The sequence below is a fragment of the Astatotilapia calliptera genome, chromosome 23, assembly GCF_900246225.1.
Source record: "Astatotilapia calliptera chromosome 23, fAstCal1.2, whole genome shotgun sequence".
Taxonomy (NCBI): domain Eukaryota; kingdom Metazoa; phylum Chordata; class Actinopteri; order Cichliformes; family Cichlidae; genus Astatotilapia; species Astatotilapia calliptera.
The window spans coordinates 27,065,927-27,080,711 of record NC_039323.1 but is presented as its reverse complement, the minus strand read 5'-3'; the positions used below and the strand labels follow the sequence as shown (position 1 = coordinate 27,080,711).

General features: G+C 40.8%; 1 protein-coding gene across 4 annotated transcripts in view; it reads left to right on the top strand.

The window, feature by feature from the left end:
• mpp4b (MAGUK p55 scaffold protein 4b) overlaps positions 1–14,659 on the top strand; it is a 35,162-nt gene extending 20,503 nt beyond the window's left edge. For 2 of the 4 annotated variants that reach the window (XM_026159760.1, XM_026159759.1), the window contains exons 7-22: positions 2,609–2,690; positions 5,701–5,786; positions 5,893–5,967; positions 6,054–6,250; positions 7,989–8,047; positions 8,146–8,163; positions 8,251–8,292; positions 8,427–8,447; positions 8,569–8,583; positions 11,933–11,974; positions 12,116–12,289; positions 13,175–13,255; positions 13,441–13,534; positions 13,659–13,767; positions 13,849–13,983; positions 14,295–14,659. In XM_026159760.1, the coding sequence (XP_026015545.1) occupies positions 2,609–2,690; positions 5,701–5,786; positions 5,893–5,967; positions 6,054–6,250; positions 7,989–8,047; positions 8,146–8,163; positions 8,251–8,292; positions 8,427–8,447; positions 8,569–8,583; positions 11,933–11,974; positions 12,116–12,289; positions 13,175–13,255; positions 13,441–13,534; positions 13,659–13,767; positions 13,849–13,983; positions 14,295–14,486 (1,422 nt within the window). In that variant the 3' untranslated portion in view covers positions 14,487–14,659. Of the gene's footprint in view, positions 1–934; positions 1,347–1,524; positions 2,392–2,608; positions 2,691–5,700; positions 5,787–5,892; positions 5,968–6,053; positions 6,251–7,988; positions 8,048–8,145; positions 8,164–8,250; positions 8,293–8,426; positions 8,448–8,568; positions 8,584–11,932; positions 11,975–12,115; positions 12,290–13,174; positions 13,256–13,440; positions 13,535–13,658; positions 13,768–13,848; positions 13,984–14,294 lie in introns of those variants that run through there. The other 2 variants (XR_003271289.1, XR_003271290.1) reach the window with 2 other exon arrangements.
• Positions 14,660–14,785: the final 126 nt, after the last annotated feature.

Sequence of the window (14,785 nt, the reverse complement as noted above, 5' to 3'; positions counted from 1 at the left end):
GTCTCTGGCTGTGTCTAGGAGAAACTGGTCGCAAATAGGAACATGGTGCTGCACCTAAACCCCCTTTTGATAGCTTTGGCTTTGGCTGTAGGTTGCATAGAAGACGCTAACAAACATTCACTAAATACTTGCTAATTGGCTGCAGGCTGTGAAGAGTGCAGCACAAACTTGCAACAGAGACCCTTCATCTTCAAAATACGTCACTGGATGATGGTCGGTGTCTTCCATGCAAACTATGGCCAACTCCAGCAATCTGCTAGTGTCTAAAGCAAACACAAGTAGGTTTTGAGGGCAGAGTTATTTTTGTGTACTCTTATTATGAAGGGATAGAGTCCAAAACAGTTTATTTTAAACATATTTATTTCTGATTTAATGCTGGATAACTTACATAGGAGTCTTTGGGGTTTGCTCCAGTTACCACTTTAAGCTTTGGCTTCATTTTGAAAGTGCTGCTTTGTTTGTTGTGTGCAGTGCATGACCTAAATAGAGGCATCCACATACTTTTGAACTTACAAAAAGTTCATTGTATTTTAGGTGGATGCAGAAGTGGATATAAAACCAAAATCATGTGGAGAAGCAGGAAACCTGACTCTTTAATCTGGACCATGAAGGAGTTACTTTTTTTCAGGACTGCGTATGTAGGCAGATGCTCCTGAATATTTTAATATGTTGGGTTTTTGGCCAACTCAAAATAAGTCAAACAGATGACAGAGAGCAGATGTTTGATTCATAATCTGTCATTTGTATAATTGTCTGTTGATGCTACAGATAAATTTCGAAGAGCAAAAGCCACTGGAATAGAAAGGAAACAAGACAGTTAGGAGACATCTGATGCTAATTTATCATCTTTTTCTATATGTCTTAAATGCATGCAAATGATTACTAGTTCAAACCTTGCTTTATCCGAGTGGAACATGATTCTGTTGTCTCACAGCTTTGCAACCACCACAAAGTTGGCAAGCTGTTGCCCAATGCTTGTCCTCCCTGTGCAAAAAGCCCCAGAGGGGGGATCCGCCATCACTTGAACACCTTGAGGCGTTTGACCCGACAGAAGCTTCACAGAGGGACAGGGTTCGGGGTCCAGAACCCCTCAGCTCAGAGTTGGATGCTAAAAGCAAATGATTCGTCATGGTGCAGAGTCCGGAGAGGAAGCTACCCGCCAACCGAGCCAATGCATCACCTGACAGAGGCTCGACCATACCCGTTACCACAATGTAAGCCTTTGACTGGCTGCCAGGTGTGCTGCAGCACGCCGATGTGCCAGTGCAGAGTTTGTTACTCCAACATGTTGTGGGAGCAAAGGTCAAATCGCTCTGCACCTTCAGTCTGCAGTTCGGTCCTGATTGGTAAGGAAAGATCTGGGCCTTGTTTTCCAATGAGTGCATCTTTGAACTGCTTTTATTTCAACCTCTAAGATGCTTTTGGAAAACAAGCTGGTTCTTCATCACTTCTAATTGCACTGTCTTCATCCATTCATCCATCCCATTCACTCATGGATTAATAATGTCTGTTTTCTCATTGGAGACGTGGACGAGCTCAACAGTGGAGACGAGTACGAAGTAGGACAGTCCACTGGTGCTCCATCACCATTTCCCCAACGTTTGACCATGACTCCACCATGTCTCAGCATGCATGATTACTTCCAGCCAGGCCTGTCTCCAAGGTTCAGAACTAAAAGCCCTTGCATCCGAACAGCCCCACCCAGCCCCATGCGGCCTCACCGCATACTGGAGGTGCCGCCCGTGGAGCTCGTCAAACAGGAGAGTCTGGACGAGCTGAGGATGACTGTACAGTTGGCCGCCAGCTCCATGGAGAGCAGCACCAAAGACATAAAGCTCCTTGGGGAGAGGATGGCAGCAGCCACAGAGCACATGTCGGTGACAGTGCAGGACAACTCGCAGGCTTTGCTCCTCCTCACGCAGGTTGTGGACCGGTTGCAGACACTCCTCACAGCCACCAGATCTGAAGTAAACACCCTTAAAGCTGCTGAGCAGGAAGGCACTTTGAAGAAAAGCCCAACTCAAAAGCCTCAAGGGCACCAGTCCCCATGTTCCTTCAGCTCCTCCTCCAGCTCCCTCAGCAGCTCCTTGGACCCTCCTTCCACCTCCCAGTTGGGCAGCTGCCAGTCTCCGTCTTGTCGTGGATCTCCCTGGGACACAGTGAAATCAAAAAACTCTCCTGTGGCACAGAAGAAGCACAGCCACACTGATCTGGAAACATCCAAACATCAGCTTACAAATGGCCTGTTTGATGAGAAGTTCAGTCCCTTGAAAGGAGGTTGCTCAAACCAGCGGAAGAAAAAGAAGAGGAAGAAGGCGACATGAGAGCTGTCCAGAAAGTGGCCTTCTTTGGGTCCTTTGTAGGAGCACCGTGGCTACCCTGCAAACAGTGGTAGTTCATGTTTCTTTTGTCTGTTTCATTACATTTCATCTGTGGCAAATCAGCTCCAGTTTCCCTTCGCTTGTGTCACTATTACGTTATTTAGGCCTGAATTAAACCTTCAAGTCTATTCTTGCATATCCATCAGAGCCACATCTGTCCATTTTATCTTCATTTATCTGACCTGGCAGCAACTGTTTATTCTGTTTTTTCATTTCGTCTTTCTCAGGGAGCAACTATAAAAAGAAACGAGATCACAGGAGAGATTTTTATAGCTCGGGTGATTCACGGAGGGCTTGCGGATCGCAGTGGTGAGCCCTTTTTCTTCTTTTTTTTACCCCCGTTTAACCCCCTATAGCTAATGTCTGTTGTTTAGATGAGTAAACCCTAACTCTAATCTTAACTCTAGACTTTTACTGGAGGATTCCTAGATTAAGCCTAGTGCCAGACTAAAAGAAAACATCAGTGACGATCTACACTGGAAAACATCTGACACGTAGAGCTTAAAGTTATGCATTAATGCAAAACTGAACTTTCTGTGCTGGTGCTGAGGACAAATTGTTTGCAAACATCTGTTTTGGGGCTTTAACTTCATCTTGCACTCTTTATTCTGCAGATGTACACAGACCACCTGATTGTGTTCGTTTTCAATGTTGGGATGATTCATGTAGGAAGACAAAAAAAAATCTTCCTGGTCAATCTGCTTCCAAATTCTAGTGCTAGTTGCAATCAAGCACTTTATATAAAACATGGATCTCATCTATTGATTTGTGGAGCTTCAGGTTGAGATTTTTTTGGTCCATAAGACAGTAACTTTACCTTTCTTTATTATGTAGTTTTCACAAGTGAAGACAAAATTAGAATCATGTTGAACTTTTTACTGAGGTCATGAATAAGGTGGTGGGTAGGGTCTGCACTCCTAGACAAAGGGATGGATCTTTGCTTCCAGAGAAGCTTCCCCCTGCTGACCATTAGGGGAAAAAAATGCAGGTTTCTCGTATTTCTGCTTTGGCATCACTTTTCAGACCCAAAGCTTATACTATATGGGCAAAAGGGCTGGGCCATCTCCACATTAAATCTACAGGAGCTGCTCAGCCATGAAGCTCATAGGTTTTGTGCTGATGTTAATGCTGGAGGAGATTTGGAGCTCTACAGTTATCATAAAGACAGGGTGCATGGCTAGGTGATTGATTTTAGACACCTGTGCCAATGGGACTCAAAATACCTGAATTCAAATAGTAAAAGGTGTGGCCCCGTACTTTTGTCCATGCAGTGTACGTCTATATTTGTTTTTGTCCCATTTTGGGAGCATTTATAAGACAATCCTAACAAAATAAAAGGTTCAGAACCAGAGACATGGACTGGTTGGGTTGGACAAAGTTTTTGTTCATGCAGACAGGACTTTCTTCTTCTGGTTACAGACACATCCTCATGTGGCTTTTACCTTTACCATGAAAAGAAATGTAACTTTAGACAAGTTTAAAACATCCACACTGGTTATATAGTATACTAAAGAAGCTCTGACAGGCAGCGATTGGACCTGTAAGCTTTTAAATGACAAGTTGTGCTTAAATTTGATTGCTTTTGTTATTGATTATAACAATATATTGATCATATTTTCGTTGAGGTTTTAGTGTATTACAAACAAGATAAACTACAGTAGATTAAAGCACATAAAAGTTAACAAAACTAAAGAAAACATGAAATGAAAAACTGATATCTTTTTTACAGGGAGTGCAGAATTATTAGGCAAGTTGTATTTTTGAGGAATAATTTTATTATTGAACAACAACCATGTTCTCAATGAACCCAAAAAACTCATTAATATCAAAGCTGAATGTTTTTGGAAGTAGTTTTTAGTTTATTTTTAGTTTTAGCTATTTTAGGGGGATATCTGTGTGTGCAGGTGACTATTACTGTGCATAATTATTAGGCAACTTAACAAAAAACAAATATATACCCGTTTCAATTATTTATTTTTACCAGTGACACCAATATAACATCTCCACATTCACAAATATACATTTCTGACATTCAAAAACAAAACAAAAACAAATCAGCGACCAATATAGCCACCTTTCTTTGCAAGGACACTCAAAAGCCTGCCATCCATGGATTCTGTCAGTGTTTTGATCTGTTCACCATCAACATTGCGTGCAGCAGCAACCACAGCCTCCCAGACACTGTTCAGAGAGGTGTACTGTTTTCCTTCCTTGTAAATCTCACATTTGATGATGGACCACAGGTTCTCAATGGGGTTCAGATCAGGTGAACAAGGAGGCCATGTCATTAGTTTTTCTTCTTTTATACCCTTTCTTGCCAGCCACGCTGTGGAGTACTTGGACGCGTGTGATGGAGCATTGTCCTGCATGAAAATCATGTTTTTCTTGAAGGATGCAGACTTCTTCCTGTACCACTGCTTGAAGAAGGTGTCTTCCAGAAACTGGCAGTAGGACTGGGAGTTGAGCTTGACTCCATCCTCAACCCAAAAAGGCCCCACAAGCTCATCTTTGATGATACCAGCCCAAACCAGTACTCCACCTCCACCTTGCTGGCGTCTGAGTCGGACTGGAGCTCTCTGCCCTTTACCAATCCAGCCACGGGCCCATCCATCTGGCCCATCAAGACTCACTCTCATTTCATCAGTCCATAAAACCTTAGAAAAACCAGTCTTGAGATATTTCTTGGCCCAGTCTGGACGTTTCAGCTTGTGTGTCTTGTTCAGTGGTGGTCGTCTTTCAGCCTTTCTTACCTTGGCCATGTCTCAGAGTATTGCACACCTTGTGCTTTTGGGCACTCCAGTGATGTTGCAGCTCTGAAATATGGCCAAACTGGTGGCAAGTGGCATCTTGGCAGCTGCACGCTTGACTTTTCTCAGTTCATGGGCAGTTATTTTGCGCCTTAGTTTTTCCACACGCTTCTTGTGACCCTGTTGACTATTTTGAATGAAACGCTTGATTGTTCGATGATCACGCTTCAGAAGCTTTGCAATTTTGAGACTGCTGCATCCCTCTGCAAGATATCTCACTATTTTTGACTTTTCTGAGCCTGTCAAGTCCTTCTTTTGACCCATTTTGCCAAAGGAAAGGACGTTGCCTAATAATTATGCACACCTGATATAGGGTGTTGATGTCATTAGACCACACCCCTTCTCATTACAGAGATGCACATCACCTAATATGCTTAATTGGTAGTAGGCTTTCGAGCCTATACAGCTTGGAGTAAGACAACATGCATGAAGAGGATGATGTGGACAAAATACTCATTTGCCTAATAATTCTGCACTCCCTGTAATGCATGTTTGTGTTTGTGTGTACATAGGTCTACTCCATGCAGGGGACCGGATCATAGAGGTGAACGGTTTTCCTGTGGACGGGATGGAGCCTGAGCAAGTTATCCAAGTTGTGGTGGGTCATTTGTTCATCAAATAAAATGTGCTCTTGCTGTTGTGTATTGTTTGCATCCAACATTGGTTCTGTTCATGCTCCATTTTGTTTTCTTACAACCAATCAGCAAGCTCGGTCGCATGGCACCATTATGTTTAAAGTCATTCCCATCACAGAAAGGCCGGTCCACAACCAGACCATGGTGAGTCTTTTACCACAGCTCCATTATTATTGTCTCTGTTCACATAAAAAATATTTACCCCTATTTTGTGTGTTTCTCTTTGCTAGCTATACGTACGGGCCATGACTGACTACAGCCCTCAGCAGGACCCGGCCATCCCTTGCGCCGATGCCGGCATGAGCTTCAGAAGAGGCGACATCCTGGAGATTGTGGACCAGACAGATGCCCTCTGGTGGCAGGCAAAGAAACTACCCAGCAGCACAGCATGTGCTGGCCTCATCCCCTCCACCAACCTCCTGAAACGGTCAGATATGGTTCTTTTAAGCATGTTCTTCCAATCTTGGACTGCATGTAATAGGCTTTCATTTTGCTGTTTGGTCATTTTTATGGGTAAGGTGTTAAAATTCCCTGATTCATTCAATTCCATCTCCTAAAAGTCATCTTTAATTCAGTTCAATTCAATTTAACAGTATTGAGATACAAATTAATTAAACTGAACTGATTAAAAGAAGAAGAAAGAAAACCTGTGAGCAAGCACTTGGCAACAGTGGGGACAAAAAACTCCCTTTAAAAAGGAAGAAACCTCCAGCAGATCCAGGCTCAGAGAGGAGCGGCCATCTGCCGCAACCAGTTGATGGGTTGCAGAATGGAGCTGAGGACAAATTTATATACAACTAACATACTATAATATCTGCTTATTTTTCTTTTCATTTTCCTTTTGGGGCTTTTCCTCTGACATATTCTGACTTTGGCCCTTAAGATCTACTTGTTTGGTAACACTGGCCTCTTCAGCTTGTTTTTCTTGAATTGACTGCTGCACTGTCTCATTTCGGGCCTGAGGATTTTCTAATTTAGTAAAACTGACCTCTTTTTCTTGCTATTATATGTCCAGACATGATCGAAATGTTGTGATGCTTACCAGGTCTTTAAAGTGAGATAAATACAAGTTCAGATAAAGCATGAAATATGACATAAATATTACACTGTATGTTTATTTGTTTAACAGAAATTCAAGCCAAAATAGAGAAGCTGTGTGTGAAAAACTAAGTACAGTCTACTGCTTCCATAATTAGGAGGGTAATTAGCACCCAGGTGCTGATAATCAAATACAATTGCTTTAACTGATCTTCCCCAAGTATGAGCACCTCTTTGAAAGCAGAAATGTTGGCAGTTTGCCGGTCTGGAGCATTCAGTTATGTGATGTGTTTTTTTGCTGGGATGTCAACTCTTGGTAAGATTGTGGTCCTGGGCACATTGCAGTGATTGACCATGACTTCCTCTGTATATCAAAGTATTCTAGAATCAAATGTGAGGGCATCTGTCTGACAGCTGAAGCTTGGCTGAAACTGATCATGCAACAAGACCAGATGACTCTCTGTTATGTCCTACAATGTATAACCTCAGAAGTGCAACAGTATGTCCTTTATCAGGTTAGGATTACATGAAAAAACAAAATTCATATTTGGCTTATTCAAGGATGGCCATGTCTGCATAAACAAGTGATAAAAGTGAGACTTTAAATAATAATGAAATGCTCTTCCACTGGGTTTAAAGCTTTAAATATCTGATTTAGATTTTGTTGTTTGACATATCCAGATGACTGGATGGATGGAGCTTATCAGCTAATGCTTAAGGCTAGCTGGCTAGCAGTAATATTTGTGATCCTAGTTTGGGTTAAAGCAAAGTATACTGAGCAGCCAACTCTTTATAGTAACCTCTAGTACAATCAAATGCTGAGCAAGGAATCTGAACTGAATCAGACTGAAAAGGGACATGTATTGAATGTATTCAGTGAGACTTAAAACGAGTAATTTAGATCATTTACTCCTCAGGAAATTGTTTCCTGGAGTCATAAATGAAGTGAAAAATCAAATATAATGTGAATATATATATATATATATATATATATATATATATATATATATATATCTCATATAAAATTTGGGAGCATCACCTAGAAATGTCTTTTTTGACATCTCATAATATTTTACAGGTGGCATAAAAGTTGTCTCATCTTACTCTGTTTCTGCTTGTTGTAACAGGAAGCAGAGGGAGTTCTGGTGGTCACAGCCTTACCAGCCACACACCTGCATTCAGACCTGTGAGTGCGCTCAGGTTTTCTTTTAATCATCATTAAAGTCACTGCTTTACAGCTTCACAGATGAGTTTTCTTTGTGTTCTGCTCCATGCTTACTGAAGTGAGCACTGTAGAGGAAGGTAAGAATAGACTACATTAAACTTAATCAAACTTGAATCGTTCTATAACTGATCTGACCTTAATTATCTCTGTTTTTCCAACCACAGAGGAAGACTTAATGGCGATTGATGACAAATGTGTGGAAGCAGGTAAACCTTTACCTTCCATTTACTGTGTAATGTGCCTTTTATTCATCTTTTACACACAAACTAACTAACCACACAAAAACGTCTTTGCTTCTCTGTCTTTAACTTGTGTCTGTTTGTGTTTCCTGCCCCGATAGACGAGGAGGCATTTGATTCTGGTAGGTAAGTCTTTGCTGATGTAATCCGTTCTGTCCCTGAATTTGTTTCGTGCCCTTCAAAGGAAATTTTTGTTGTTGTTTCTTTTCCAAACGTTCCTGCTGCCTGATGGGGAAATGTCAGAGGAGCTCAGAGAAGGTGAGAAAAGCTTAAAGAATTGTGTTCTTATCTGCCTCACAAGAGTAAATTTATACATTTCTTTAATTTAATTTAATTAAAAGAGCAGACCTCCTGACTTGTTATGGAGATAGGTCACATGTTCTTACTTGGACTGATATTAAATCATATATTAAAACAATAAAATTCAATAGTGCAGGAGCCAGTATAGAAACACAAAATATGAGCATAACGGTCCTCTGTTTTATAATTGGTGTGTTGCATTTTAAGAAATGTAGCATTTGGTGTTTTTGTAGCTTATCGCCAGGGTTTCTCTTCTGCCGCAGACTTTTTTTTCTGTTAATCCAGCAGTGCATCATAAATCCCTGAAGTGCTGTTTAATTTGCAGAGGTAATTTAGACTTTCCAGTAATTTACATCTGGGAAATGGAGGCTGACGCAGTTGCTTTGGTTGATTTCAGGTCAAAATGATGCACTGTATTATTTTGCATGCTTTCTTTTTTTCATGTTTGACATTTTAGTGTGTAGGGCTTTTATTGGAGTCATTACATAAAAAATAATCAAGATTTTTACAAAAAGATGAGCCTAGCATTAAATGGTAGATAAAAAGGAGACCTTTTCATATGCTCCAGCTTGCTTTGAGCAGCCATCTAGCCCATATGGTGATATGACCAGCGAAAGTTTACCCAAAATGCACTTTGAAATTATGCTTCTTTCTGTTCCTCCACTCTGACCTAGGGATATGACTCTCAGCCTGGGTGCAAGAGGTTTAAGTTGAATCCCGGACTAGCCCCCAAAAATGTTAGTTCTTACATCCATGGCTCAGAGAAACATTTGAGTAGCAAGTCTAAGAATTTTTAAATAATACAAAAATAATTTCTCCCAAAGAAAGCAAATAAGAAAAACTGAAGCAAATTCACAACGCTTCATCAGTTTGATTGCTGTTGCTCCCAACTCACCAAAGCAAATTTCAAACAGCAACTAAAGCCAAAGGTTGATGCTGATAGAAGAGAGAGAAAGAGCGGCCCATAGCATAGCTGCATCTGGCTTTATATATGCAGCTGACCTTCAGATTATTAACAATGACAGAAAAAAGAAAAACATGGTAGTTAATGTGCTGGCTCAGCGAGGCACATGTAACAGTCACCGACACTAAACTGGTTTAGTTTTTGCGATTGAAAGATAGTTGAGTTTTGCGATTGAAAGTGTGGTATATCCCGTGATACTGCCTTCGCAGGTGTTTATAGGAAAAACAAATTAGGCCATAAATTGTGAGATTTATATTTCAATGTAAAACTGGTTTTAACAGAGGTACGAATTTTTCAACATAATATTTAATAGTAGCACTGGAAAAGCAAAGAAAATCAAGTGTAAGCATAAAACATTGACACAAAGCAGCTTGCAAAGTACCCCATAACTAGGGCTGGGTATCGTCACTGATTTCTAGAATCGATTCAATTCCGATTCACAAGGTCCCAAATCGATTCGATTCAATTCAATTTGATTTGAATCTGGGAAATTTTGACAGTCAGAAATATTATAATTCAGATCAGTACATTTACATATTTTTGTATCTATAAAAAGGAAGCTGAACCTCGTAAGACTTTATCAAAGGTGTGAGCATCACAGCAGATGCCTTTGTGTCAAAGTAGCTGAAGATAAAACACAGAAAAACATGAAGGTGATTTTTCTGGCCTGGGATTTTATAAAAATATTCTGCAGTACATCAAAAACAAAAGAAAACCATTAATCAACATATGAACATTACCTCTGAAGTTACAGCGGTTTTATTAGAGACACGGCTGAGCATTTTGCATAATTTTAGAAAGTTTAAATTTGTTCAGTATTGAACGGCAGAAATTAGGTTTTCTTTTCGGAAGTATGTAAAACGAAAAAAACCAGCGGTCAACAGCGCTGTAAACAACGGTAGACTTGTGCGTAACAAGCAAGCGAATAATGCAGAAAACATATTTTTAGATGGGAAACTGTTCTTGAAGTACAGAGAGAGAGAGAGATGTGCATGAAGTGTGATTTTTATCGTGGTGGAAGCAAAACAGTAAGAGTGAATTCATGACGATGTTTATGTGAAGCGCAGTTTGGCTCTTCTTTTGCTGCTGGTTTGGTCAGTATTGTTTGGAGAGAGATAAAACTAACAGCTTTAGAATCAGTGCAAAAAGGGCGTAAACACAAAGTGCGGACCCGCCAAAACATCAGAATCAGTGAGCTGTCAGCTTTCAGCCCCAACCGTGTCCATGCCGTCGGGTGAGAAAGGCACATCTCACTGATTCTGATCCGCGGGTCCGCGTTTTGTGTTTACACCTCTGTGCAGAATCCGCGTTCCTGCTCTCATTTACTGTCTTAGCTGTTTGGCGGTTGTTGAAATTTTGAGGTTTCACCTGAGATTCTGGCATTTCGGGCAAAATAAATTTATATTAAAACATCGATTCAGGATTTTAATGAATCGATTTCACGTTATCCAAGCCAGAATCAATTTTAATCGATAAATCGATTATAAAAACCCACCCCTACCCATAATCGTAGCACAAATCCTCTGTTATTATTTGTAACAGGTGTGTTGCATTGTGGGAAATGGGAAGGATCCAGTGTTTTTGTGGCATGAACCACACTAAAGACTAAATACTGTATGTATGCTTATCTGACTTTTTCTTTTAATCCAGCAGTGCATCATAAATCCCTCAAGTACTGTTTGAATTTGCAGAAATATTTTAGACTTTGTTTTAGGGTGGAGGCTTTATGGGACACGCGGGCTGATGTAGTTGCTTTGATTGATTTAAGGTCACAGATAAAATCCAATCCTGTGTATCTCTGTCTCGCTCCCCACCAACACACATTGGCTATCATCTGGATTTCCCAGGAACAACTTACAACTAATAAATCTAATGTAAAGGGGAAAAAAAGTGTATATATAGCAAATTTACAACTTAAAGTTCCTACGTTATTACTTTAACGGTTACTACGCATCCTTGGACTCTGGTATTGCTTAGTTTTCAGTAATTTCAAGTAAAAATTATTAACAAAACCATTTGGAGGTAATTTGACCCTAAAATAAAAATAATTGAAATGCACAGAAGACTAGCTGTTGCAGAGATGTAATCTTCCCAGTGTGTCCCGGGCCTCCATTCCTTTCCTGAAACATCTCATGTAGGAGGCACCCAGGATGCATCCTGATAAGATGTCTGAACCATGAGGAGTGGCTCTGCATTATTCACTGTGTTTTGCAGAATTATTTTTAATTACACTGTGTGCAAATATCTGTATTTTTTACATCTCTTTTATTGTTGTTACCGATCTTTTTTCCACATGTCTCACCGTGTTACGTCCTGTTTTTTTTTTTTTTAAATCCAAACCAGAGGAGGATGACTTTAGAAGCAACATTGAAGGAATATATTTAGGTAAGCCTTCTCGAGCAGCAAATTATTTATCTTATAATGTTGCTCAAACTTGTTGGTATATTTAGAGTTTAGTTCTGTTTCTGTGTGTGTTGTGGATCCATTTTTGAGGGTTATCTACTGACATCTGTTCTTTTTCATCAGCGGGCTTTAGGCGCAGCATGCGTCTGTGTCGGCGGCGGGCTCACAGCACCACCCAGCCGTCCTGCAACACCCGTTGCCCCAGCAGCTGCTACAGTGCCCTCAACAGTCCATATGAGGAGGTGGTTCGTTACCAGCGCCACTCAGAGGATGTACACCGCCTCATTGTCCTCTTAGGTACAGAAAACATTTCAGTCCTTTAGTTTAGCTTACCAAACATCTACACTCATAAGCCTTTTAGATACACCTTGATAGAATCGGGGTGGGTGGTCTTTTATCTTCAGAGCTGTCATAATTCAACAAGGTGCTGGAAACACTCTTCAGAGATTTTGGCCCACATTGACATGACAGCGCCACACATTTGGTGCTGTTCAAATAACCAGTATGAGATGATTGTGTGAAATGGTGTGTTATCCCGCTGGAAGGAGCCATAAGATGATGATGATGCTCAATTAGTACTACTGGCTTAAAGTGTGCCAAGAAAATGTCCTCCATACGGTTACACCACCTCCACCACGAGCTGGAACTGCTGATAAAAAGGGAGGATGGATCCACGTTTTCAGACCAGGCAACATTTTTCTAAACTCTTCATAACTTGGTTGTAACAAGTGGTTATTTGAGTTATTGTTGCCCTTCTATTAGCTTGAAGCAGTCACATAGAAAACTGCGACAAACTGGATATTATCTCTTCTTTGTGTATGCATGTGTATGCATGTGTAATGTATATATAGACACGTGTGTGTGTGTGTGTGTGTGTGTGTGTGTGTGTGTGTGTGTGTGTGTGTGTGTGTGTGTGTGTGTGTGTGTGTGTGTGTGTGTGTGTGTGTGTGTGTGTGTGTGTGTGAGATTTACATTGCTGTGCTTGAGAACCTCCATCTACCGGAACCAAATTCCTTGTATGTGTCTGCACATATACTTGGCCAATAAACATTGGCCAATAAAAATTCTGATGCTCAGTTTGAACTTCAGCAGGTCATCTGGATCATGTCTAAATGCCTAATGCAATAACAAGCAGTTGAATGAAAGTATATACAAACAATTAACATGCGCGTGCTTTTTCAGGTCCGTCTGGTGTAGGTGTGAATGAACTTCGAAGGCGTTTGGTTGAGATGAACCCAAACATCTTCCAGGGACCAGTGCCATGTACGTAATCATCTTTTCAGTCACAGACATCATGAAAATTTTTAATTGAATTCAAAAACACTATTAAAAAGCAGAGTTGCCTGAGAAATCCTAGGCATTCTCTTCTTTCTGGGCTCTTTGTGTTTTTGTCTCAGATTCTGTAATAATCAGATTAAATGGTTGATTTTTCTTTTTTCCTTCTCCAGACACTACAAGAGCACCCAGAGGATATGAGGAATCTGGCAGAGAATATTTCTTCATCAGCCGAGAAGTCTTTGAGAACATGGTTTATCACAACAGGTACAGCTGTCTGCACACATTAAAACATTAATGAAGTTGTGGAATGTAGATGGAACTGATGAGAGCTTAGCCACAATCGATAGATTTTAGCCCCACTGTCTCTGTCTTTTTTTTTGTCCGGCAGGTTTCTGGAGTACGGCGAGCACAAAGGGAACATGTACGGCACCAGCATCGAGTCTGCAAAGGAGGTTTTAAACAGCGGCAAGATCTGCGTCATCGACATTGAGCCAAACGCAAGTCCAACTCAGACACAGTAAAGAGAGCCAATAGATAAATAAAAGTGTTTTCATGTAAATTTGTATATCCTTCTTTAGGCCCTCCAGGCAGTGAGGACACACGAACTGAGGGCCTTCGTCATCTATGTTAAGCCTCCAACTCTGGAGCGCCTCAGGGAGACAAGACAGGACTCGTACATCACCACCAACTACTACGTCAACCGGCCATTCAAAGTATGACGCTGGGCTTAGTTGTCTGGTTAAAACGTCCACTCTTAATTTGGAGAAAAAAAATTTCTTTTTCCTAATAAGATAATTATTTACATTCACATGTGATTGCTCTCATCCAATAGAGCATTACAAAGATATTGGTACACACAAGGGAAGGGATTTGATTTGGGAGGTCTCAAATTTTATAGGAACTTTTTCTTTACCCCCAACTTGACTTCTTCTGTTTTAATTAGAATAGGCAAAATCTATATCGGCCTATGAGACCTCCCACTCATACAGTAGAAGTAGTCTTATCTTTGGTTTTACTTCATCAGGATGAAGACTTCCAGGAGATGGAGGAAGCAGCACGGAAGATTGAGTCAAACTACTGGCAGTTCTTTGATCATGTGATCATCAACAATGAGCTGCAGGACTCCTGCGTTGAGCTGCTGACTGCAGTGATGAGGGCGCAGGACGAGCCACAGTGGGTCCCTGCCAGCTGGATTCGACCCACGTCAGAGTCCTAGGAGCAAAGTAGAGGAGAGGACGTCGGGTCAAAGCAGTGATTTTTTTTTTCTTTTTTTTACTGTACAGTTTTTAAAAAATGAAATCGTGACATGTAAATTCAGTGATTGCTTTTGTAAATATACTCGTGTGTGTGTGTGTGTGTGTGTGTGTGTGTGTGTGTGTGTGTGTGTGTGTGTGTGTGTGTGTGTGTGTGTGTGTGTGTGTGTGTGTGTCACATGTGAGCTGGACTTTAAGTCTCTTCAAATCCCCAAAGATGAAATGAAGCTGGATCCAAGCTCAAAGAAATTCCTGAATTTGT